At 46.0% G+C, this 24,097-nt stretch overlaps 1 protein-coding gene across 1 annotated transcript; it reads right to left on the reverse strand.

The window, feature by feature from the left end:
- Window positions 1-480: 480 nt before the first annotated feature.
- Window positions 481-21,896, reverse strand: DNMT1 (DNA methyltransferase 1). The gene is made up of 34 exons (XM_040414918.1): window positions 21,522-21,896; window positions 19,271-19,313; window positions 16,002-16,109; window positions 14,998-15,196; window positions 14,685-14,757; window positions 14,362-14,443; window positions 13,647-13,693; window positions 13,484-13,532; window positions 13,316-13,399; window positions 12,759-12,868; window positions 12,560-12,678; window positions 12,237-12,329; window positions 11,999-12,150; window positions 11,721-11,908; window positions 10,206-10,383; window positions 10,025-10,122; window positions 9,800-9,950; window positions 9,607-9,722; window positions 8,723-8,924; window positions 8,504-8,637; window positions 8,246-8,419; window positions 7,452-7,676; window positions 6,536-6,728; window positions 6,145-6,235; window positions 5,937-6,062; window positions 5,569-5,851; window positions 5,284-5,425; window positions 4,457-4,623; window positions 4,192-4,369; window positions 3,346-3,541; window positions 3,096-3,259; window positions 1,312-1,428; window positions 1,144-1,234; window positions 481-790 (listed from the first exon to the last, which is right to left on the reverse strand). The coding sequence occupies exons 1-34, from the start codon at window positions 21,569-21,571 to the stop codon at window positions 756-758; spliced, it is 4,458 nt and encodes a 1,485-aa protein (XP_040270852.1). The 5' UTR covers window positions 21,572-21,896; the 3' UTR covers window positions 481-755.
- Between the last annotated feature and the right edge of the window lie 2,201 nt (window positions 21,897-24,097).

Consider the following 24,097-nt stretch of genomic DNA (forward strand, 5'->3'; position numbering starts at 1 on the left):
TAATTCCGGATCCGGCCTTGCGGCAAGTCTTCAGGATTTTTGACCGGAGCAAAAAGCGCAGCATGCTGCGGTATTTTCTCCGGCCAAAAATGTTTCGTTTCGTAACTGAAGACATCCTGATGCATCCTGAACGGATTTCTCTCCATTCAGAATGCATTAGGATAAAACTGATCAGGATTCTTCCGGCATAGAGCCCCGACAACGGAACTCTATGCCGGAAGAAAAGAACGCAAGTGTGAAAGGGCCCTTAGTTATCAGGTGAACAGCTAAGACTACCCCTAGTACATAGTCTTTTGTCTATGTCCTCTGTATCCACCATATGTAATATTTGACTGGTACCGTCCCCTTACCCTTCAGATTCAATCAGAACCCATTACAAGTCTGCAGCTGTCAGAGCATGCTGGGTGTTGTAGTTTTGCAACAATAAATCCCATGGAAATTTACAGGATCTGCTCCAGATATACAGCTCAGTGTACACTCTTCAATACAAGTTTTTTTTATTGGAAATATTACAACATATAAAACCTACTTACTAGATTTCCACAGATACAAAGTGGATAAAATGCAATGCAGCGAATAAAAGTTGATGGTTCGTAATAAAAACATTTTATCAAAAAGTGCTCTGGTCCAGCTAAAAAGCCGGATAAAGCCACACGAGGAGCCGGACCGAGCGGATGTCTGCAGTGCACAGATGTAAAAAATAAAATACAGGATGGACCTAGAAGTGCAGTAGAGGTAGAATTCCTGGAGGAGGATTAATCCATCTCCATCTTCTCCTGCTTTACAACATCTGAAACAAGAGAAGGTGAAGCGTTACATGTGTATACAGTATATACTCTGCCATGGAAGCTACAAGAACGCAGCAATGCCACAACCCACAGTTTGTGATAGGTCACCACTGCGTCAAGAAAAATGCTGCACATTTGGAATTCTGACCGCACCATGTGAGGACACACCCGCTGTTTTAGGTCTACAACTCCTAGGCAGGGCCATGGGCCTCTAGTATGCAATTCGATCTCCTAAAATCTGCTCCCCCAGTTCTTGCCAACCTGACCAAGGTAGTGATGCCCCAGCCACCTTTTAGGAGTAATACCAGGCACTAAGGGTTCCCAAGAATAACCACCAAGGAAGGGTTGTACCCACCTGTTTCTTTCTCCTTGAGCTTTGCCAAGACGCAGGCCTTGATCTCCAAGCCAATTGATTTGGACAGCGGCGGTGGCACGGCATTACCCACCTTAAAACCCAATGTCAGAGGATTAGTCATTTGTTTGTAATGGTATGACAAACAGCAAGCAGTTTGCTGACACTTACCTGTCTGTGTTTGTCCAAGACGTTTCCAAACAGTCTGTAGGTGTCCGGGAAGCCTTGAGATCGGGCACACTCCCTTACGCTTACCACACGGTGCTGCTCTGGGTGGAGGACACGACCCTGGTGGAAGCAAGGAGATCAGGGTTAGACTTGCTCCAGCATAGCATATTGGATTGTGGGAGACATGAGGTCCATGCTGGTTCTTTGGCATCATAACCACACACTGTAGTAGACTGGATCTAAAAATGAAGGTATTCTCATCTGTCTAGCCGCATCATGTTACAGGTACAACTGCTGGTCCTCCAAACATTATAAGAACAAGGGCGGGACATAGCCTTACTGTTAATACTGCACTGTAGGCATTTGAAAGGGCATTAGAAGAAACCTCTGCTGGGACCAGGCAGAATCTTGCAGTAGTCACACTGTAGACCAGGGGTCCACAACTTCAGGCACTCCAGCTGTTGTGAAACTCCCAAAATGCTCCATTCACTTCTATAGAAATTCTGAGAATAGCCAAGCATTTGTTCATGCGGAGTCATAGTTTCAATACACCTGGAGCGCCGAAGATTGCCAATCCCTGCTGTAAACTAAACTATTCTAGCCAATAACCAAAAGCATCGACTTCATAAGACATGGTGGACCCATTATTGGTCGCACGTGCTCGTCTTAAACCTTCAGCTGCCACCAACCATATTGTCTGTTAGAATCTGTGGTAGTTCCAAGGAGAGAGCTGAAGCAGAAAGGACACCAACAGATCTGCCAGGCTGAAGAGAACCTAGCAGAGCACGTCGAGAAGCAAATAGAGATCTCGGAACCTGTGCGATGCAGGGCTGATGTCTAGGTTTATTAAGGTGGGTTTGCACTAGCTTTATGGCATTCTGTCATAGGTTCCGTTTATAACTAAACAGAAGCCTTTAAAGGGATTCTGTCACCAGGTTTCACCCCTGTCAGCTAAACATATGCTGATGTTCAGGGCGTCTTCACAATTCCTAATATGGGCTTATAAATGTCATCTGTGGGCTTATTTAGCTAAAATAAACAGCTATTACTAACCTGTCAGTCAAACAAATAAGGTGCCCAAGGGGATGTTAATAGGTGCAAGATGCCTGCCGCACCCACCGCCGTTCGTGCCCAGCGCCACCTTTCCGGACTTCTGCACCGCCTCCTAATCCTCTGTGCCGCCTCTCGCTCTCCCTCCCTCCCCCCTCCTTCTGCTGTAAGATCTCACGCTTAGGGCTCTGCCTGATGCGCCCGTGCAGACTTCTCCATTTGGCTTCTTACAGCAAAGTGCGCATGCGCCGGCACTTCGCTCAACCCCTGTATGCGCGAGATCTTACAGCTAAATAAGCCCACAGATGACATTTATAAGCCCACATTAGGAATCGTGAAGACGCCCTGAACATCAGCATATGTTTAGCTGACAGGGGTCAAACCTGGTGACAGAATCCCTTTAAGAGGCATTCCGTTTTGCTCCGTCCTAATAGAAGTCTATGGAAAGCATAACGGGTCTGTCTGGTTTCTGTTATACAGGATGGAAAAAAGTCCTGTTGACAGATCCCTTATGCTAGCCCATAGACTTCTATTAGGATGGAACAAAACAGAATGCCTCTTAAGGCTTCCGTTTTGCACTCCGTTATAACCAGAACTTATAATGGAATGCCATAATGCTAGTGCAAACCCACCCTTAGGGTCATCCAATTTTACATCATGGCATAACCCCTTAAAATTTGGCCGAACTATTAACATCTTCTACTCCATGCCACCAGCAAATGCTTAGGCCGACATACCTGTTTACCCATAGGCTCAGGGTTAGTGACTGTTGTGCTGAAGAAGCCGTCCCACTCCAACCTGCCGTACAAGCCTGCCCAGTGATTGTGTCTGTTCCCGGTGTGTGGCAGGCACCAGGGAATGAGTGTGTTGAACTGGCGGTCTGCAGGGTCACACTGTTTACCTGAGGGAAAATTATTATTATTTTTATATGTACATAAGCTCATTCTAGTGTCTAGCACTTCAGCATAACCAAGGTCACATCGGTACCTTCAGCACAGCAACAGACACCCCTCAGCGCTCCAGTGCTGCTGCGCCCATTCTTCTTGTCACTGTGACTGTACCGAAGCTTGCGGGAGGTTGTGCCATCAGATAAGCGAACCTCGATGTTAGGCAGATCTCGCCAGTCTGAGCCAGGCGCAAGAGGTATGTGCCTCATTCTGGCAGCTACCAGGGCGCTCATGTCCTGGAAAGACAGGATACAGTGACCAAGTGTAAACCTATTTTAACCAATTTACAATTTGTTCAAGCAGACGGTCTGAAAACCAGATCAGAAAGCTAGCAAGTGGATCTCTCCTGAACTGCAGATACAAGGGCTACTTTCACACTCGTTTTGTGCAGATCAGTCATGTAATGCGACCTTCTACATCCATTTATTATCTTTAACATAGCCAAGATGGATCCGTCTTTAACACCATTGCAAGTCAATGGAGGATGGATCCGTTTTCTATTGTGCCAGTGGAAAATCGATCCATCCCCATTGACTTACATTGTGTGCCAGGACGGATCCGTTTGGCTCAGTTTCAGACACCAAAACGGAACTGAGACTGAACGGATGCATTCTGAGAAGATCCTTTTCCATTCAGAATGCATTAGGGCAAAACCAATCCGTTTTGGACCGCTTGCGAGAGCCCTGAACGGATCTCAAACGGAAACCAAAACGAGAGAGAGTGTGAGAGTAGACAAGTAGTGTCACTAAAGCCCTTCCAGGACCTTTCACACAGCAGAGGCAGTTCAGCATATCATTGGTGCCAGTGACACAAACCAGAGGGAGGGAGTTGGGTGATCCAGCCGAAAAAACTGGCGATAGGAGTCAGGCTTATACACAACATTCACCTTGCATACGTGGTCCCTGAGAATTGGCTGATATTGTGAGCCTCTAATTTGCCTCTGAAACCACGACTGAGGCTCGCCGTTATAGGAAATTTCAAGGGCAGAAGCTCCGTTACGGATCTCGGGCAGGTCTGACATAGTATCCCGCACAGTGATTGTTCTGAAGAGGCTGGAGTTTGTCCTATTATTGGAGAAAATAAACGTTAGAGAAGGCACTGATCGAAGCAGCAGGAAGGTCTGTAGGCACCGTGCTGTAGAACCTACTCACCTTGTAATGTTGCTCACATATTTCTTCTCATCCACCACAACACTCAGCTGGCAGGCACGAGGGGCAAACACATGCAAGGGCTCAGGGAACATTGGTAACTTCTCCCCTGGGGCAGCAGCAAGAACGATGGCTCTTCTACGGGTCTGTGCCACACCATACTGGCCGGCCTGAAATTAAAAAGCAGCCATTTAGCGTCTGTCAGGAGTCCTTATACCTACATAGTCTAAAAGCCATATACAGGTGCAGCCAAATTTCCAGAAAAAAAATAAATATATATATATATATATATATATACACACACACACACACACACAGACACAGACTAACCAGCCCCTCAAGAGCTAGAATACCAGACTAAGGGGCTGTTCACACAGCAGGTTTCATAGCAGAATTTTGGGTGTGTCCTTCCTGCCTCCCATCCCAATAGGAGGCTGTGCTGAAGATTACTGAGCGGCGGTTGAAAGCTAACGAAGACAGACAAGTCCCTTTTCGGATGCAGTTTTAAGCCGCTGCTCCGTAAGACTCAGCGCTTCCTCCCATTGAAGTGAACGGGAGGCAGAAACCAGCAAGAAGCCACTGGCCAAACATTAGTGTTGGTATCTGCGGCAAGAAGACCCCATGTGAACATACGCCGAGAGTCCAGGACTCTTCAGACGTCTCATGTGCCAGATGACACATAAGAGTCCAGGACTCCTGGTAAATAACCAGCCCTGTCCACTGACAAAGCTCTTAGTAGATTAAAAAGCTGCAAATTTCATTATATGATCCAATTCTGACACACGAATGGAAGATGAAGCAGGAATCTGACCCTGGAGTGTGAGCGTTACCTGCAGCACGCCAAAGGTACACTGGTATCCCATCCGGACAAGACAGCGCAGGGTTAGTTTCAGCACCATGGAGCTCTTAAACGAAACAAAGTTCCTCACATTTTCCAGCAGGAAGAACTTTGGCCGATAATAGTCACAGTAACTGGGGAACAGAAAAAAAAAAAAAAAAAAAAAAAGCTTAGTGAAAAGTTGACAGGCTGGGGTTAGTGGCAGCACTACACGTGTCTACCCAGCCAGTCTAGAAGGCAGCAAACAGTGACCACGCTACATCACAGCTCCACTTACCTGAGATAAGAAACCACTAAGGAGTTCTTGAACTTGGAATAGGTTCTGGAGTTGAATCTGTTCATCCCACTGAAGCCTTGGCAGGGTGGGCCCCCACACAACATTTCAACATCTCCCTTCTGAGGTAGCCGCTGGCCCAGAGAGTTAGTCTTCTCCCCCGACATGACCAGCTTCAGCAGGACATTACAGTCCTCCGTAAACACTGTGGCCCCTGGATTATTCAGTCGGAAGGCTTGTGCAGCTGGGTCCCACATCTCTATGGCCCATTTAGTCTCTGAAACACCTTAGAAACAAATGAAAGTGTTAATACAATGTAGAAGAGAAGGTGCGGTATAGAGAATAAGCAGGTGAGATGTCAGGGTCTTCACCTGCTTGGTGGAAGCCTTCAGACAGACCACCGCAGCCAGAGAACACGTCCAGAGTATGGAGTTTAGGCACGCGATCCTCCGGCCTCCTGTCATCTTCAGACTGTGCCGATGACATTTTTCCCTTTCCTGCAGATACAAGCGGTGCGTTTAGGATTTAAGCCATAAGAAACCTTCAGAACAGAACATGTAATATCTACAGAAGCCTTACCTTTTCCTTTGCCCTTCCCCTTGCCTTTGTTGATAGCGCTACGGGCATGATTAGGTGGATCTTCAAAGGACTTGGTTTTTGCATTGTAAGCCTGAAACAAAAGAAGTCAGTCCCTGTATGATGTCTACAGCTTAGCTAAAAGGAACAGTGCACTTCAGAGCCATGATTTTTGGGCTCTCCTGCTGTCAGGTTTGTTTCACGATTGTCATCGGGGTCCCTGCAGTGGAACGCCGCAGAAATCAATAGTTATCCTGTGGGTAAGTGATAACTGGAATATACCTTTAAACAGTGGACACTTCTGGGCCACGTGGCAATGCCTTGCACTTTCATAGGCATTCCCTATAGGATCTTAAACTCTAAAAAGGTAGTCCACAAAAGACTATGCACTTACCTCCAGGAAGTAGAACCTGTCCGCTCCTCCAGCGGAGTATTCCTGTAAAGACTCAGTCAGATCCTCCCCATATTCTATGGTACAGCGCCCCTGAACGTCTTTCAAGTCCACCAGTGCATACTCATCGCTCCAGTACAGCAAGTTGATGTCTGCATGGTAACTTGCCTTCAAGCCCTTGTGGGTGTTTTCAGGCCTGAGAAGACATTTAGGAGGTTATAAACATTTGATTTCTTGGTCAAAGCAATCAGGAACTCAACCGTACATGTATAGCATATATGGCACCCGCTAATGAGTGCCATAGCCCAGGGCTGGCCATCCTGAGGCTCTCCAGCTGTTGCAAAACTACAACTCCCAGCATGCCCAGACAGCCTACAGCTATCAGTCTACAGCATGGCATGGCGGGAATTGTAGTTTTACAACAGCTGGAGAGCCGCAGGTTGGCCAGCCCTGCCATAGCCGTTTCAAACACAAGTGCAGGCATTTAACCCTTTAGTGTGGTCAAGTGTGACCACAGGATCTAAAAATGGCAAAGAACCCAGAAGCATGCTCTGTGTCAAGACCAGCTCCCTGTGCCGCTATTGGGGAAGCCGGTCCTTGGCTCTAATACACTGAGTCTCTGCAGTTCCTATGTTAGCCAGCAGGAAAGTTGTCACATAGGGAACACTGTATGGACAAATCATGTACAACTGGTTTTTCCAATAGTACTACATTGCATGCATTAAAAAACAAAACCCTCATAAGGCTATGTGAAAAAAAAAGTTATGGCTCTGACAGGGAAGAAAAATAAAGATGTGAAAACCTCAGGTAGCTAAGGGGTTAAAAAAAGCAGGCCTCTGGTTGTTAAAGGGGTATACCGGTTTTCCCATTGGCTTTGATAAAGCAGAGCCACCCGAGTCTTCTGCTCACAGTCAGATACCTGTAGAACTTGTACACCCGCAGTTTGACGTCCGCCTCGTTGGGCTTCCCATTGCTTCTTTTGTTGCAGTAAATCTCCTTGATGCGGCCTAGCCGGTATGGCTCTGGGGCATCCAGATTACTACCCTTGATGTAGTCTGAGGACTTGCGGTAATACTCGGGGTACAGATCTTCATCCACATCTTCTTTCCTGTGAGACCTCTTCACCGGACTGCCCAGTTTGACACTAAAAGCGATGAAGCGGACAATGTTAAGAGACAGACATTCACATCTTGTAAAGTGATAACATGACTGATTTTTTTTTTGGGGGGGGGGCAACCTATAGAAACCCCCACCAATGCCAAAAAAGGGCCAGAGAACCAAATCCTCTCAGTCTTTCCTTGAGCTGGGTCCGCTAGTGGGAACAGTGGTATGCTTAAAGGGGTTGTCCCACCTGGGACATTTATGGCATATCCACAAGATGTCAAACATCTGATAGGAGAGAGGGTCCTAGGGGTGGGAACTGCACCTACTGGACAGTTATGGCATTTCGATATCCCACAAGTGTCTCAGATGGAAATACCCCTTTAAATGGGTCATGCATGCAACTAGATTACAGATCTAGTCTATAGGCTATCTAAAGGGTCTTCAATCTGAGGGTTTGTCCCTTAATGCCACATGTTATGAAGGAATCTGTCCACAACAATTGACAACGTGGCACATAAATGCCTGCTAGTCTAACAGGCTCTTTTGGCCTCCCATACCCGTAAGATTACACATCAGTAATACTCAGATTTTGCTTGTTGTGTCTCATACCTAAAGTTATAAGCATCAGGCAGGAGTAAGACTCCATCGCCAATCTTGTACTGGACGCCGTTCTTTGTGGCCATGTTGTAGCAGACTTTTCCATCCAAATCTTCAGCGATGTCAAACACCCTGGGCATCTCCCTCTGCCTTATTTCTGCTAGCCTGGTACAGCTGGTACAAAACCTGAGTAGAAAGGTGGACAAGGTGTCTGAGTAATAGTTCTCCATTTCACCAGATGGACTTCAAAGGCCTGAAAAAGCCTCCTACTTGTACTTGTTGTCCTCTGTTGGCTGCACCTTTGGAGGAGTCTCAAACCGAGAATACTCTGGATCATACCACAACTGGTAGAAGTAGGATTTTCCATCATCTTCCACCATGTTCTCATACTGGTCAGCGCCACCCTAAGTTTAGGCACAAGAGCAGAGAGGTGAGAGAAGGATATGAAGTGGACAGTAAATCCTACGTATAGATCTGTTCACAGCTCACCTCCATAAACCAGTTTTCTGATGGAGCTTTGTAGACCACATTAACCTTGCCATGAATAAACGACAACTGCATGTCTTCACATTCATCCACAAGGAAAAGTTCTAGAGGATCAGACGTGGCTCCCAGGACGGTGTCTGTACTCAGGCAGAACCAGTGTGCATGGAACATGGGGCCATTGGCATCTTCCCACATAGATGTAATTCTAGAGTAAAAGTATAAGGAAGTCATGAGCAAGGATTACAGCCCAAAAAGCCTCCCCTTAAATGGGTTTTCTGAGTTTTTTTTTTTAGGAGGATAGGTAACCAGTATCTGATCAGTGGAGTCTGACACCCAAGTCTGCCGATTTGAGAAGGCACCGGTGCTCCTGTGAGCAATGTGGCCTTCTCTCAGTGCCATACATTGTATAGCGGCTATGCTTCCTTCTATGAGATGCTCCTAGGCCATGTGATACATGAATGTGTTTTCACTGGCTTAGGAAAAGCAGAAGGGCCAGCCATTGAACTACTGTGTACACTGCTGCCTTCTCAAGTAGTTTACTGGACAGGGTCCCAAGTTTCAGACCCCCACCGATTAGACTGATGGACTATGCTCTGGAGAGGTTAAAAAATAAAAAACTTTTAAACTTTAGAACCTAATGGTGCCATTAAAAACTACAATTTGTCCTGCAAAAAACAAGTCCTCATACAGCTGCATCTATGGAGAGATGAGTTAAAGCTCTTGGAAGGTGCAAAAAAAAGCTGTCACCAATGCCCAAAATGCACGCACGTGGAATGGATCAATATATTTTGTCTGCAGGATTCAAGGTCAAAGCATTCAAGACGGTTCGCACTTTAAATCAACCTGACATACCATACTATATAAAGCTATAAGGAGACAGTACAAACCTTGCCAAATACAGAGGTTCTGTGGGATTATCCGGACTCACAGATACACAGTCACCAACTTCAAGGATCTCGTCATCAATAGAAACTTTAAGGTAATATTCCTTCTTCCCTTCAACCTTAAAATGGACAATTAGGTCAATCCTTCCATCAGGCATTTCTTCCATAGAAGCCCATGACAGTGCAGACTTGTTACCTTGACTGGTTCCCCACGCCAAGAGATTCTGTTCTTTTTCTCCTGTTTCTTCTTACGACCCTGGAGGATCTTCTTGGGAGAAGGCATTTCAGGGATATTGTCATCCAGCTCCTCATCTTCATCAGCCTCCTTAACAGCCAGATTTGGACACCTAAAAGAGTAAAGTCAGGTAGTATGCTAGAGTTTCACAATTGAAAAAAGGGCAAGTGTATATTAGGAACTTACCTCCTCTGGAGACAAGCTTGTTTATTGCGGCCTGCTCCTCCAAACTTCACCATGTCTTGGCAAGCTCTACATTTGCCACAGTCTGGCTGCTGGCATACCTGGGTAGAGACACTGGAGTTACCGCCTGTAATAAACCGCTACAGGAGACGCGATTGTAGGGCGTTCTACACAGGCACCTTACCTCACATACTCCACAGCGCCTTCGCTTTGAGTTCTCCTTTTCATCATCGTTCTCAATCTGTTCAGAGAAGAAAGTGTCGAAGATATGGCACACCAGCCTGGTTGTGGTGGCCTTTGTTGGCCCCTTGTCCTTAACAATCTTGGTAGGATGTCTGATCGCTTGTCTCCTTACAGCTCGTCTGCATAGAAAAAGATAAAACAGATTGCTTTCACTATATATGTGCAAGGCTATGAATCCACATCAGTCTTGATAAAATATTTGCTGGTTTAACCCATTCGCCACCAGCACCGTACATGTACGTCGCTAGAGCGGTGTGTAAACATGGCACCTGCTCACATGTGCAGCGGGTGCCAGGTCTCTGCCGTTTCATACCGAAGAGACCTGCAGCTAATTACCGTGACCAGCAATAATGCCAATTGTGGTAATTAAAGGCTTTAGATGCAGTGAGATAAGGCGAGATCACGGCATCCAAATATGTGCAAAAACCTGGAAGTTTGTGCTTCCTACCAATTCCCCCCGCAGCCAATGGGGGCATTGGTAGTTGCACTGACAAGACTTAGTATTCATGCTGCAATTCTTTTGGCCACCAGATGGCAGGCCAGGATAAGAAAAAGCTAAATTTAAAAATCCCCAATAGTACAAAATTTTAAATAGAAATTATAGGCTAATTTGAGCATCAAAATAAAAGTATATAAAAAACAAAGTTTAAAATAAAGACTCTGTATAATAAAAAAAATACCCAAATATAATCATGGGCATCATCGCTTCTCAAAAAACAAATAAGTCACTCCAAAATGTATCAAAAACTATGGATTGTCCTGCAAAAAGCCCCAATATAGCCCAGTAGACATAAGTATAAGAAGTTATGGGGGTCAGAATATAGCAATTTAAAAAAAAAAAAAATTAAATTCACGCTATTTAGACATAAAAAAAACTATACATATGGGGTATTGTAATCGTTTTGGCAGAATTAAGGGCATGGATCAGTTTTGCTGCAAACAAAATGCCGTGGGAACAAAACTGGAGAAATTGCTCCCCCCATTCACTGTAATTGTCCGCAAAAGACAGAAGTTACTGTGTGCGTTCCGTTTAAAAAAATAAAGTCCGCATTACAGACAAGAATAGTCCTATCATGGGCCAGCTGTTTTGTTCCGCAAAATATAAAATGCACATGTCGCCGGTATATATTTTTTTTTACAGATGTATTTTGCAGTCCTCAAAACACATACAGTTGTGTTCATGAGCCCTTAGGCTGGAAATGCCCCTTAGAGTACTGACGTAGCTAGGGTACACCATCTTTTCAGTAAACCATTCACTTAAAGCTCTGCTGCAGTACCCCTGTCCTTCCAATCTCAGGGTTGTCAAGTCCAAGAGACTGGACCTCCAATCAAAGTAGTGGCATACCTGATTGCTACTGCTTTATAGAGTGTTCACAGCTCCTCTCCAGAGCCTTCATTGCATCTAGAGGAGCACCACACCATTTCAACTTCACAATTAAAGATACAAGTCACCCACCTCTTTCCCAGTGTGACCCCAGCAAGTTTGATCAGGTCCCTCATGCAGGGAGTGATGATGACCGGCTGCTCATCACTGTCAGCAGCATCATCGTAGCTCTCCACCTGCTCCACCACAAACTGCGCATGCCTCAGGAGAGAGTCTTCAGTGAAGCGGTTGAAGTTCAGTCCTGCCGGAGGGACGGTCGTCTGAAACAGGAAGGCGGAGAGAACGGTTTACACCCCAGGTCTGCTGACCGGCAAACCTCAGGGTTTTTTTTTCCACCCATCTCGACTCACCTCAATCTTGTTCAGCAGATCTTCATAGGCAACATCTGGATTGTTTTGCAGGAATTCAACCACTATTTTGCTCATATAGATCTTCTCTTGCATCAAGGCAAAGATTATGCTGTACTCCTCACTGGGGTCCATAAGGAAGTAATCGGCAAAAGCTGGAGAGGACACGTATGGAGACATGGATGATTGAGAGATCCTGTAGTGTAAGACACTCCCTTGTCTGTAGAAGGAGAACACTTACCTGTTGTAAACCCAATCAAAGCCCTTTCTCCTCCATCAAAGCCAGTTATCCACCAGGCATTAATGGGTCCTAGCTTCTTCGCCCTTACTCCTCCTGCAAGCCAAAACCAAGTTAATTGTACGATTTATAAAATAAAGATATGCTCATCTTAACTCCACTGATCTCGATAAGGTCGGTCCATGCTCCAAATCACGCTATATTTCCATATGATCTGCATTGCCCTTGTAAAGAGTGGATATTTAAAGGAATAGCATTATGGAAATAATGTATAATCTATCAACATATCTGCTCTACTTCTGAATCCTCTTCAAGTGACCACTTACCATCCAGAGACGGATTGTCATCATATATGGGCTTCACAACACCACTGAAGTATAGCTCCACATTCTTCTCAATCAGGCCAGTATCGAAAGGACAGAGATGTCCCTTCTTGTCGTAAATGCTAAAAATAAAAGGACATTATAGAATTAAATTACAGCGCAGAGACCACTAACATAGGAAGAGCAGCAGCAATCCACAGACCTGAAGCAGGTGACCTTGTGCTGGGGAAGATCCTCATAGCTCTCAAACCCATCTTCATTGGCATCAAACAGCGACAAGCGCTCATCGGTTAACATCTCTGGTTCCTCCAGCTGTGAAGCAGAGCATGCCATTAGAGAAGACTCCTACTGCCTTACCTTTGCTGGTCTTATAAGGATGCCTCAAGTTATATTCATGCAAAAATTCTGAACAGAATCAGTTTCCTTCCTCCTCTGGCAGCTAACAATATAGTCCAGTCCTTTTCCTGCTTCCACCTCAGAAGGCATCATCTCCGTTACATGGCTATGCTACTGCAGAGACTCTGTGCCTCCCTAACAAGGAGAGTCCTTGCCATTGATCACTCTGCAGAGGGTGACTGAGCACGTGTGACCACGAGCTCTCTGCTCGGTAGATAAATGCTCTACTAGTAGAACATGTACCCATGATCGATTCATCCTATGAAACGCCAGGCTCGGTAAACTCAGTGCACCAGACATATTTCCATTAGTATAAAAGCCCTCTGACAGTACAGCATGTGCACACCATGTAACATTACTTACCGCATCATCTGGGTCACCCTGAAAGTACTTAAGATCAGGGTCATCAAGATATTGCCTGCAGTCCATACACTTTGGAGGTGGTGTCTGTAAAGAGAAGAGTTACACAATGAAGATACACAAGTCCTGCTCTTCTGATCATGCCGTGTCAGATGTGAGGCAATGGTTTACCTTTGGCGCCTGAACAGATTTGGGCTTTGGAGTTTCCTCTTTGACAGGTCTGAAAAAAATAAAAATAATTGATATACATCTATATAACATTCTGGTTACACATAGTAAAAGGGTCAAACCTTCACCCTCCAATATTCCAAGACATAGCATTAGCCGCCCTTACCCGTCTTCCTCCTTTGGCTCCACTTTCAGCCTCTTCTCCACTTGCTCCTAAAGGAAAAAAAATTATATATTATATATAATATATTTCAGAACAAGGCACAGACTCATAATGAAAGGGCCACAACATGGTCCTTGGCATCCTTAACACAAGGCTCCTGATGCTGCTAGACTACAGCCACCACTATCTTGTGCAACTTACAAGTTTACACACCAATGCTTACAGCTGGCATTCACACGGGCATATCTGGAGAGCTAACCCCCAACCACACGACAGCCTGGTTTAGTGGGTCCTGAGGCCGGTTTCAGATAAGCGCATGCACTGCAGGAAACACGCTCCCATGGAAGAGTCATTTTACATAGAGAACTCTGCTCCTGTGATATGTCCTCCTGGCTTGCGCTGTACTGACATAAGGCAGTCTGTCCCTGCCTTACATTGGCTGTCACAAATTGTACTGTTATAAATTATGCCATGAGGGCATCACAGAAGCAGAGTTCTGTGTGCAAAATAATGCTCTCCCAGTGAATGCATTGATCTGAAACTAGCCCAAGCCAGTGGTGGGTAGCCTTCAAACACCATTCTGAGGATGCCCAACCAGCCCCTGCAAAACTAACTCCCAGCAAGCCCAATATTCAGCCATCAGAACATGGTGGGAGTTGCAAGTTTTGCAACAGCTGGAGGGCCGCAGTTTGGGCATCCCTGCTCTATTCCAACACACCTCTTCAGCGGGCTCCTCTTCCGACACCTCATTTTCCAGTTTCACATCACCATTGACATCTTCAGACTTGCGCTTCCCTGGACTGCAGGTGGAAGAGAAAATAAATAAAAGATAAAGTTACAGCTCAATACAACTCATTGTACAAGCCCAAGTATTCTCATTACATACGAAGGACACAGAATTGGCTGGAGGGAGCAGACAGTAATGTATTGCAGTCCCACTTGGGGTTTGGGGGAAAGACCTAGGCAGACCCCCCCAGATTAACTTAAGTACTTTCCACTAGTACAGCACAGGACTCCCCATTTGGCCCACACATTACTAACCCTTTGGAGAACATAGACAGGATGGTTGGCTGTTTGCTTCCACTTTTCGCAGGTCGGCTACGGCTAGAAGACTCTGCATTAAAAAAAAAAAAAAAAACACAATGAAGCCAAGCAAATAAGACTGGGACGTTCCATCGGGGATGCCATGCTACAATGAAGGGTTCCACCGATTGCTGGAAATTCCAGGAGTCTAATCAGCAACAGTTTTATTTATTTCCTATGCAGGAGAAACATTACATGGCAATCTGAACATCGCTTGGGACCCTCATGCTCTCAAAAACATGAAGGGGGATGACTAGCATAAGTGAATTACTTTTGTTTTCTCCATTAGTCTTGCTTTTCCTGCCCCTGCGCCCCTTAGAACTAGGCGTCACCGCCTCCATCTCCACATCCTCCTCTTCACTACCACAAGTGCCGTTTGGAGAGCAGCCATTAGTCTCGCCATTCAGAGCCCCGTTCTCAATGCCTAGTTCTTTCCCGAGCAGGACCTTCACCTTTTTCAGATACCGTTCCTGGATGGAGAGAAGGAGGAGTGGACTGAGCACCATTCTAGTTTCAGACGACATTCATTCCAGAAATGAGCGCGATGTGCGAGTGATAACCCCCGGTCTGAATGCTGCTCCTGTGAAGTGGGCTCACGGCTAGGGATGAGCGAAGCTACTTCGGATGATACAATGTATGAAAATAAAAAAAAATTCCCAAACTCAGATTCGGTTCCAAGTGGTACCATGGAACTGAACCAGAGTCCGGGAAATGTTTTTTTTTCACAGTATAAATCAATTTCTGGAATTATGCAAAGTCACACGAGACTTTACAAAGTAATAACTTCGGCCCATTGGAGCCAACACATTCTAGTACTGTATGGAGCGCTCGCTCTGTACAGTATTGAAATGAAGTTTTATGCGAATAGACTTTGGATGTTTCATATGAAGTCAATTCGCTCATCCCTTATCACAGCATTAAAACATTTACGATGCGAGTTCCAGTCTAACTGCTGATCTACTAAACTGTGGTCACTGTATTATATGATGACCATTCAGTAGGTGAGCAGTGAGACCAGGACCACTTCACACGAGCAGTGTCGGTACAGCAGGAAATAACTGTCTGAAAACAGCCAAAGACCCCAGAAAACTGGGCCAAACATTTCATGCAGGGTCCCATCCGTCACCAGACGAGGCGTCAGCTTCCTGCACTGCATGGGAGTCAGATTAGGGTTCATGCAGAGAGTCCCATAGAGGTAGTGCTTCAAAGTAGGACAGAAAACCCAAGGCAAAGACAGAGGAAGAGGCCCTATGGAAGGCGCCATCCAGGTCTTACCTCAGACAGCTCCTCTTTGTTCAGCTTGGCTTCCAGGTCGGTCAGTTCAGCCTTCACATCTGCTTCCAGGTACTCCAGCACCAGACTCAGCTTCTGCTCTACACATTCCTACAGGGAGGCCCAGACATTCATTAAGACATAAGAACTTAGGAAGGTCTCAAAAAGAAAAAAAAAAAAAATATATATATATATATATATATAACTTTTTAACCCTTTGTAAGATTTTCCTCTACATAACCCATGTAATGTTTCCAGCAGCAAATCTCCTTTATGTGCAGGAGACGTAAGTCAGTTTTTAAAATGCCTTCAGGTACCTTCACACTTGCATTTTTCTTTTCCGGCACCGAGTTCCGTCCTCAATACCGGAAAAGAACTGATCAGTTTTATCCGAATGCATTCTGAATGGAGAGCAATCAGGGTGTCTTCAGTCTTTTTTGCCCTTTCAGGACGGAGATAATATCGCAGCATGCTACGGTTTTAGCTCTGTCCAAAATTCCAGAACACTTGCATTAATGCTGGACCCAGCCCAGGGTGTCTGGGCAAAACTGATCTGGCATTGTGGTCTGCTCAGACCGCAAAAAAAAAAAAAAAAGAAAATGCCAGTTTTTTTTTCCGGATGACACCGGAGAGATGGATCCAGCATTTCAATGCATTTGTCAGACAAATGCCATCAGTTTGCATGCGTTTAGACGGATCCGGCAGGCAGTTATGGTGGAACCGCCTGCCAGAAGCCTCTGCCGCAAGTGTGAAAGTAGACTTAACCGCCCCAGCCCTTAACTCCTTCTACCCCAGGCAGTTTTTGCAAATCTGACATGTGTCACTTTATGTGGTAATAACTTTGGAACCTTTATGAAAAAAAAAAAAATCCCAAGTTAACCAAAAATTTTGAAAAACTTCACAATTTTCAAAATTTCTATTTCTCTGCTTTTAAAGCAGAAAGTGATACCTCAAAATATTTACTACTTCACATTCCCCATATGTCTACTTTATGTTGGCATCATTTTGGAAATGCCATTTTTTTAGGACGTTAGAAGGCTTAGAATTATTGAAGCAATTCTTAATTTAAGAAAATTTCCAATACCCACTTTAAGTACCAGTTCAGGTCTGAAGTCACTGTGGGGCCTACATAGTGGAAAACCCCCCATAAATGACCCCATTGTAGAAACTACACCCCTCAAGTTACTCAAAACTGATTTTACATATTTTGTTAACCCTTTTGGTGTTCCACAAGAATTAAAGGAAAATGGAGCTAAAATTTCTAAATTTTCTTTTTTGGCAGATTTTCCATTTTACTCAATTTTTTCTTTAACACAGAGGGTTAACAGCCAAACAAAACTATTTTTTACCCCAATTCTGCGATTTATGTGGTTGTACACTGATGTAACGGCACACCGCAGGGAGCAGAAGAAAAGCGCTGTGTGGTTTTTGGAAGGCGGATTTTGCTGAACTGGTTTTTAGATGCCATGTCCCATTTGAAGCCCCCCTGATGCACCCTTACAGTAAAAACTCCCAAAAAGTGACCCCATTTTGGAAACTAGAGGATAAGAGGTGCCAGTTTTATTGGTACTATTTTGGGGTACATATGATTTTTTATTGCTCTATATTACATCTGACAGGGTAGATCAGATTGTCACGGACGTGGCAATACCCGATATGTATACTTTCTTATTTATTGAAGTTTTACACAATAGTATTTTCCCAAAAATATAAAAGGCTTTTGACAGTTTATGGCGTTTATCGGGCGGGGCGGATCAGGATATATTTATAGAGCCGGTCGTTACGTATGCGCTACCCAATATGTGCAGGTTTTTTTAATTCTAAAATCTGGGGAAAGGGGTGTTTTTTTTTACGTGAAACTATTAAAAAACACTATTTTTAAACTTTATTTCTGTCCCACTCTGGGACTTCACCTTTCGGGGGGTTCTGATCCCTTCTGTATTGTAATGCATTGCAGTTAATGTATCACACAGAGTAATAGACTAACAGGTTGCCTAGGAGACCGAGCCTGGATCTCCCCGGCATTGGGCAGCCTCTGCACGGCATCAGGTCCCCGCCACAGCAGCACAGGGACCCGATGGGCTCCCTCATCAAACCCCTTAACCCCCACGGCATAAGAGGGGTTAATCCGCCGACATCGGCTTTTACAGCAATGCCGGCGGATACAGCTGGGGCCCGGCTATCAGGGACTGCCAGACCCCTGCAGTGATTGGGCGCGCACCGCTCCGGTGCCCACCATGACGTACTATTACATCATGATGCGGGAACGCACTGACTTCCGTGATGTAATAGTATGTCATGTGTCAGGAAGGGGTTAATGCTCAGGACCACTGCAGAGCACCCAGGTACAATACCAGCTGTGAAGTCTTCCACTGTGCACGACACTACCAGGGCGGCCATTCACATCATGGCACCGACTATCAGACATTTACAGAAAGTGATCAAGGCCTAGAAGCAAGTTACTTTCTACAGCCCCAGATCACCTACCCCGACATATCTGATTTAGTAAGGTTGCACCGGGTATCGACTTAAATACCCAATCGATACTCTTGTACCGGCAGCCTAGCATCACAGAACATGGAGCGTGCTGCTCCATGTGCCCTCAGCAGATAAGCGTTTCTGTCGCCAGCACCTGCCTCCAGTATTAAAGGTTAATCATTAACACCCGCCCCCCCCCACACACGCAGTGAATATATAAAAAATATAATTCAAACCGCGCAAGTCACCATTTTTTTAGTCACCATGTCCACCCAAAAATTAGGCTAGGACTGTTCAATTATGGGCGGGATGTTCCATAAAATGCGGAATGCTTTTTTTGGAGTTTTTTTTCCCCGCGTGGTATCACCAATTTTTTTTTTACGGCATTGAAATAGAATCAAAACTTTGGTATCGTGACAACCCTAGTCCCCAGATAGTAACAATTCTGGAGTATTCTCATATCCCTACAAGAAGTTTATGAATGAATTACCAGCGGTCAGGACATGGATGTTACCAGTTGTGGGCGTGTCCCTGCAGTGTCACATTATCCAATGAGCGCTGCCAGCATCAGAGACTGTGCAGGGACCCACCCCAAACTGGTAACACCCAGCAGGACCTTCACTGCAAACTACTAGCAAGTCATAACTCCTAGCGGGAATAAAGGAATGGCAGAATGCAGCCATGGCTCTAAGCTGCCACCCATTGACATTAAAGAGGCAGAAAGGACATGGGCAGGTTTTCAGCAAAATTCTGCCTCCATGTGAACTGACGCCAAGGCTGAGTGACGGCCATACCTTCTCAGACAGCCTGTCCTGTTCTTTATCCAAAGCCTTCAGCCTGCACAAGAGAGAAACAAGAACTCAGTAAGACAAGGCTAGAAACACTTACACCATCTTGTTAAGGCAGCGCTACGTGGCAGAGCCACTGTTTTTCTACAATTGTATCCCAAGTCCACTTCACTGTTCAATCACCGCATCACATTCGGCTAAAGTGTCCCCCCCCCCCCGCGAGTGTCGTGTCGGGACTCTGATATGAGAGCAGCACCGGCAGCGTGGTTCAACCACCATTTGTGCCAGTCACTACTGATGCGGCGTTCCTTTGCCTTTTTCATACTGATTATCCTGAGGAGAGGTCATCAATATCTGTGGCGGGTCTGACACCTGGGACCCCCTCCAATAAGCTTCTTGAGAAGGCAGCGGCCTTTTCCTTGCTCACGGTACACTGTATAGCGGCTGTGCTTCGTAATGCGCTCCTAGGCCACGTGATGGATAACCTAGGAGAAGCTGTGAGGAGCACCGCAGCCTTCTCAAACAGCTGATCGGCAGGGGCCCTGGGTGTTTACCCCCATCTCTGACAGCAGAAGGAGAATATCGCTGATGGGTGCAGGTGGGACCTACACTGAAAAGAGCCCCGAAACAGTGGAGGGTGCACTAGCCATGCACAGCCGCCTTCCAATGAGGTTGCTGAGCGTGGCCTTTTCTGCTGGGCACACAGAAGTGAATGGGAGCGGTGGACGCGCATGCACAGGGCACTCCCATCCACTATGGGGAGAGCGCTTGGTGAAACCCAGCCATTTTCCCTGCTTCGTTCTCAATATATGGGCGGGTCCTGCCCCACCAGACAACAGGGTCATACCCTAAGGATAGCCCCCCCCATCGTCTTAAATGGGAAAACCCCTTCAAGTCACCCACATACTAAAATAGATGGCTTGGAGTGAACCTGATGGAAAAGCGAACAGTGCGAGAAAATCGTGTGAATGTCACCATTTGAACAACTCTGCGGGTTAGGCTACTTTCACACTGGCGTTTTGGCTTTCCGTTTCTGAGGTCCGTTCAGGGCTCTCACAAGCGGTCCAAAACTGAGCAGTTTTGCCCTAATGCATTCTGAATGGAAAATTATCCGCTCAGAAGGCATCAGTTTGCCTCAGATCCGTCTCCATTCCGCTTTGAAGGCGGACAGTTCTGCTGTCCGCTTGGCGAAACAGCCAAACGGATCCGTCCTGGCACACAATGTAAGTCAATGGGGACGGATCCGGTTTCAATGACACAACTGAAAACGGGCCCCCTCCCTCCATTGACTTTCAATTGTGTTCAAGATGGATCCGTTTGGCCAATGTTCAAGATAATACAAACTGATCCGTCCTGAACAGATGTATTGTCTGAACAGATCCTGACGGATCTGCACGAAACGCAAGTGTGAACGTAGCCTTAGATGGGTGCAGTCTGGATAGCACAAAAATCAGGTGGTGTCACCTGAACCAGGCCTTAAAGGGGTTTTCTGCAGATTTGTGTTTGTTTTAGAGCACCCCGCACAGGAGCCCTCTCCACTGCACACAGCAGTCCAGAGTCCTGACCACTAGAACTGGCTCAGTTGCCCATAGCAACCAACCAGATTCCACATTTCATTTATCACTTCTTTAAAAAAATATAAGAAGTGGAATCTAATTGGTTGCTATGAGCAACTAAGCCAGTCCTGCTTCACACCAGTTTGGTAAATGACCAATAATTTCCATCACATTTAGAAAAAGCTTAAAGTGTGAAGGTTTAGGACACTTCTCAGTAATCCAGAAGGTTTCCGCTCACTGACAGCAGTCTTCTAGACACGTGTCGCACATAACACTGAGGCCTGTACACACCAGACATCAGGAGGCCGATAGTATGCTGCGATGCGCTATTCAATGACAGCAGCACAGGACGGTCACATTTGGAGGGGGCGACTAACACTGCAGGGTGAGAACCAATTGCCATCACCTGCAGTGGTACTACTGCCACCAGCCACACTGCCTAGCCGATAAAGATAGTTTCCATTCACTAACAGCAAGCAGTGTTAGCTTGGCCCATGTGATCTCCAGACAGAGTGACATAGCTGAGACTTCTAGTTCAGGATGCATGCTTGGACCCCAGCATGTCGCACTGCGTGACGTCAGCAGCTAGGCTGGCACTGTGGTGGAACTACAAGTCTCAGCATGCTAGGGGTGTAGTCCAACCCTCTCCCCAAGCACAGTGACGTCATACACGCAGAGCTCTGACGACATGAGCCACTTACCGCTTTCTGACGTCAGCGGGCAAGGCGGGAGAGGAGGCCTGGGCAGGCATGACGCGGGGGGCACACGGACTAAGGATCCTTCAAGAAACAAAACTAGAGCACCAGGTAAAAAGAAAGCGGGAAATGCCGCCTTTCCCGCCAACACAGGAGCCGTGCAAGAAGAACAGAGCCGCGACAAGACGACAGAGTGCACCGGGGCCCACCGGAACTGTGTACAGTCACCAACCGATTACCGGAACTACAGAGATACCCGGCAGCACGCTAACCCTCCAGCTTTTCAAATGGCCCCGGGATCACGTGACTCCGCCCCCTCGCACTCTCCCGCGCTTTGTGTTTACGCGCGAAACCCGCCTGTGACGTCAGGTTTAAAGGTCAATGTGGCGGGAAGAGAACGCATGCGCAGTGGAGGTTCGAGACACCGGGACGTGAAGGGCCGCCTGCGTGGTGACGTCAGCGGAGGGTTGCCATGGTAGTGACGCCTGGCGCGGCGGCCGGATCCGGCTGTGTGAGGAGAAGTGTGTGAAGAGACAGTCGGACCCTGCTGACAAGCTGCCATTGTTGTGAGCAGTCTGAGGAGAGGAAAGAGTGAAGTGCAGACGGTTGGACAAGTTGTACTTTCTAATGCCACCCTTTAATATGGCTCACAATTAGGGTTGCCACCTTTCCCAACAAAAAAATACGGATAAGTTAAGTCACACCCTAAAGGCTGTGTGGTTATGAGGGCAAGGCTTAACATAGGGTGTTACGTCGCTATTAGGGATGAGCAAATAGACCGGATAAAGCGTCCGAAGTTGAGTCACATAAAACTTAGTTCTAATACTGTACGGAGCAGGAGCTCCGTACAGTATTAGAATGTATTGGCTCCGATGAGCCGAAGTTATCGGTACCTTGGAACCGAACCTGAGTTTGGGAAAAGTTTTTTAACAGTACAACTTCATTTATGAAGTAATTGCGCGAAGTCTCGCGAGACTTTGCGACGCAATAACTTTGGCTCATCGGAGCCAATACATTCTAATACTGTACGGAGCTCCTGCTCCGTACAGTATTAGAACAAAGTTTTATGCAAATCGACTTCGCATGTTTCATCCGAAGTCGATTCGCTCATCCCTAGTCGCTATCATACTGTGACTCACAATAATATTAATGCCCCCATTATTGTCCCCAGAATTAATAATGCCCCCCATTAGTGCCCTCAGTAATAGTAATGCCCCCAGAATTAATACTGTCCACAATTAGTGCGCCCCAGTAAGAGTAATGCCCCCATTAGTGCTCCCCAGTAAGAGTAATGCCCCCATTAGTGCGCCCAAGTAAGAGTAATGCCCCCATTAGTGCGCCCCAGTAAGAGTTATGCCCCCATTAGTGCACCCTAGGAAGCGTAATGCCCCCATTAGTGCCCCCCAGTTAGAATAATGCCCTCAGTTTGCTGTGCTCCAGCGTGAGGACGTCTCGCAGGTCCTGTCCTGAGCTTCCAGTCAGCAGCGAGGGCAAATGGAGGCGGTGAGTGTTTTATTTTTTTAATAACGTGGGGGGTGTAAAAGCTGCACTAATGAGCGCTCCGCAATGGATAGATCATCAGCATCTGATCGGCGGGGTTCCGAGACCCGGGACCCCCACCGATCTCACTGTTTACTGCTGGCCCAGTGACGTCACTAGTATCAACTAGCCTGGGCGGGGCTAAGCTCAGTTCGGATATATAATTTATCTGGTTCTATGAGGGAGTATATTAAGGAAAGTCTAAATAAGGGACACATCAGACCCTCTGTGTCTCCTATGGGGGCGAGGTTCTTTTTTGTCAAAAAGAAGGATGGAGACCTCAGACCATGTATTGATTATCGTGAATTGAACAAAATCGCCATTAAAAATACTCTCTTCCATTGATCCCTGATCTGTTCAATCAGGTTCTGGGGGCATCGTGGTTTTCCAAACTTGATTTGAGAGGGCATACCGTAATTTCACCCGTATCATAGAAGGGGACGAATGGAAGACTGCTTTTAATACTCCTGAGGGACACTTTGAATACATTGCCATAACCTTTTGGGCTCAGTAATGCTCCTGCAGTCTTTCAAAATGTTATGAATGACATATTCAGAGAATTAATTGGTAAATTTATGATTGTATATCTTGATATTTAGATTTTTTTTCTCTGACTTGGCATTCCCATGTTATTCATATCAAACAAGTGCTTGAAATTCTAAGAAAAAATCAATTATCTGCCAAGTTAGAAAAATGTATTTTTTGGGGTACAAGAAATTTTGTATCTAGGTTATATTCTTACTCCTCGTTTAAGATGGATCCTGGTAAGGTACAGGCTATTCAAGACTGGGTGAGGCCATCTTCCCTTAAAGCATTACAGCACTTCCTTGGGTTCTCTAATTATTATCGTAAATTTTTTAAAACATTTTCTGTAATTGCTAGACCCTTAACCGACCTAACCAAGAAGGGGGCGGCTCTTGTTAACTGGCCTGTAGAGGCCATAGAAGCCTTCGAAACTCTTAAGAAATCTTTTGGGAACGCCCCAGTCTTGATTCAGCCGGATCAGGAGAAACCTTTTGTGGTGGAAGTCGATGCTTCTGAGG

The sequence above is a fragment of the Bufo bufo genome, chromosome 1 (genome assembly GCF_905171765.1).
Source record: "Bufo bufo chromosome 1, aBufBuf1.1, whole genome shotgun sequence".
NCBI classification, from domain to species: Eukaryota; Metazoa; Chordata; class Amphibia; order Anura; family Bufonidae; genus Bufo; species Bufo bufo.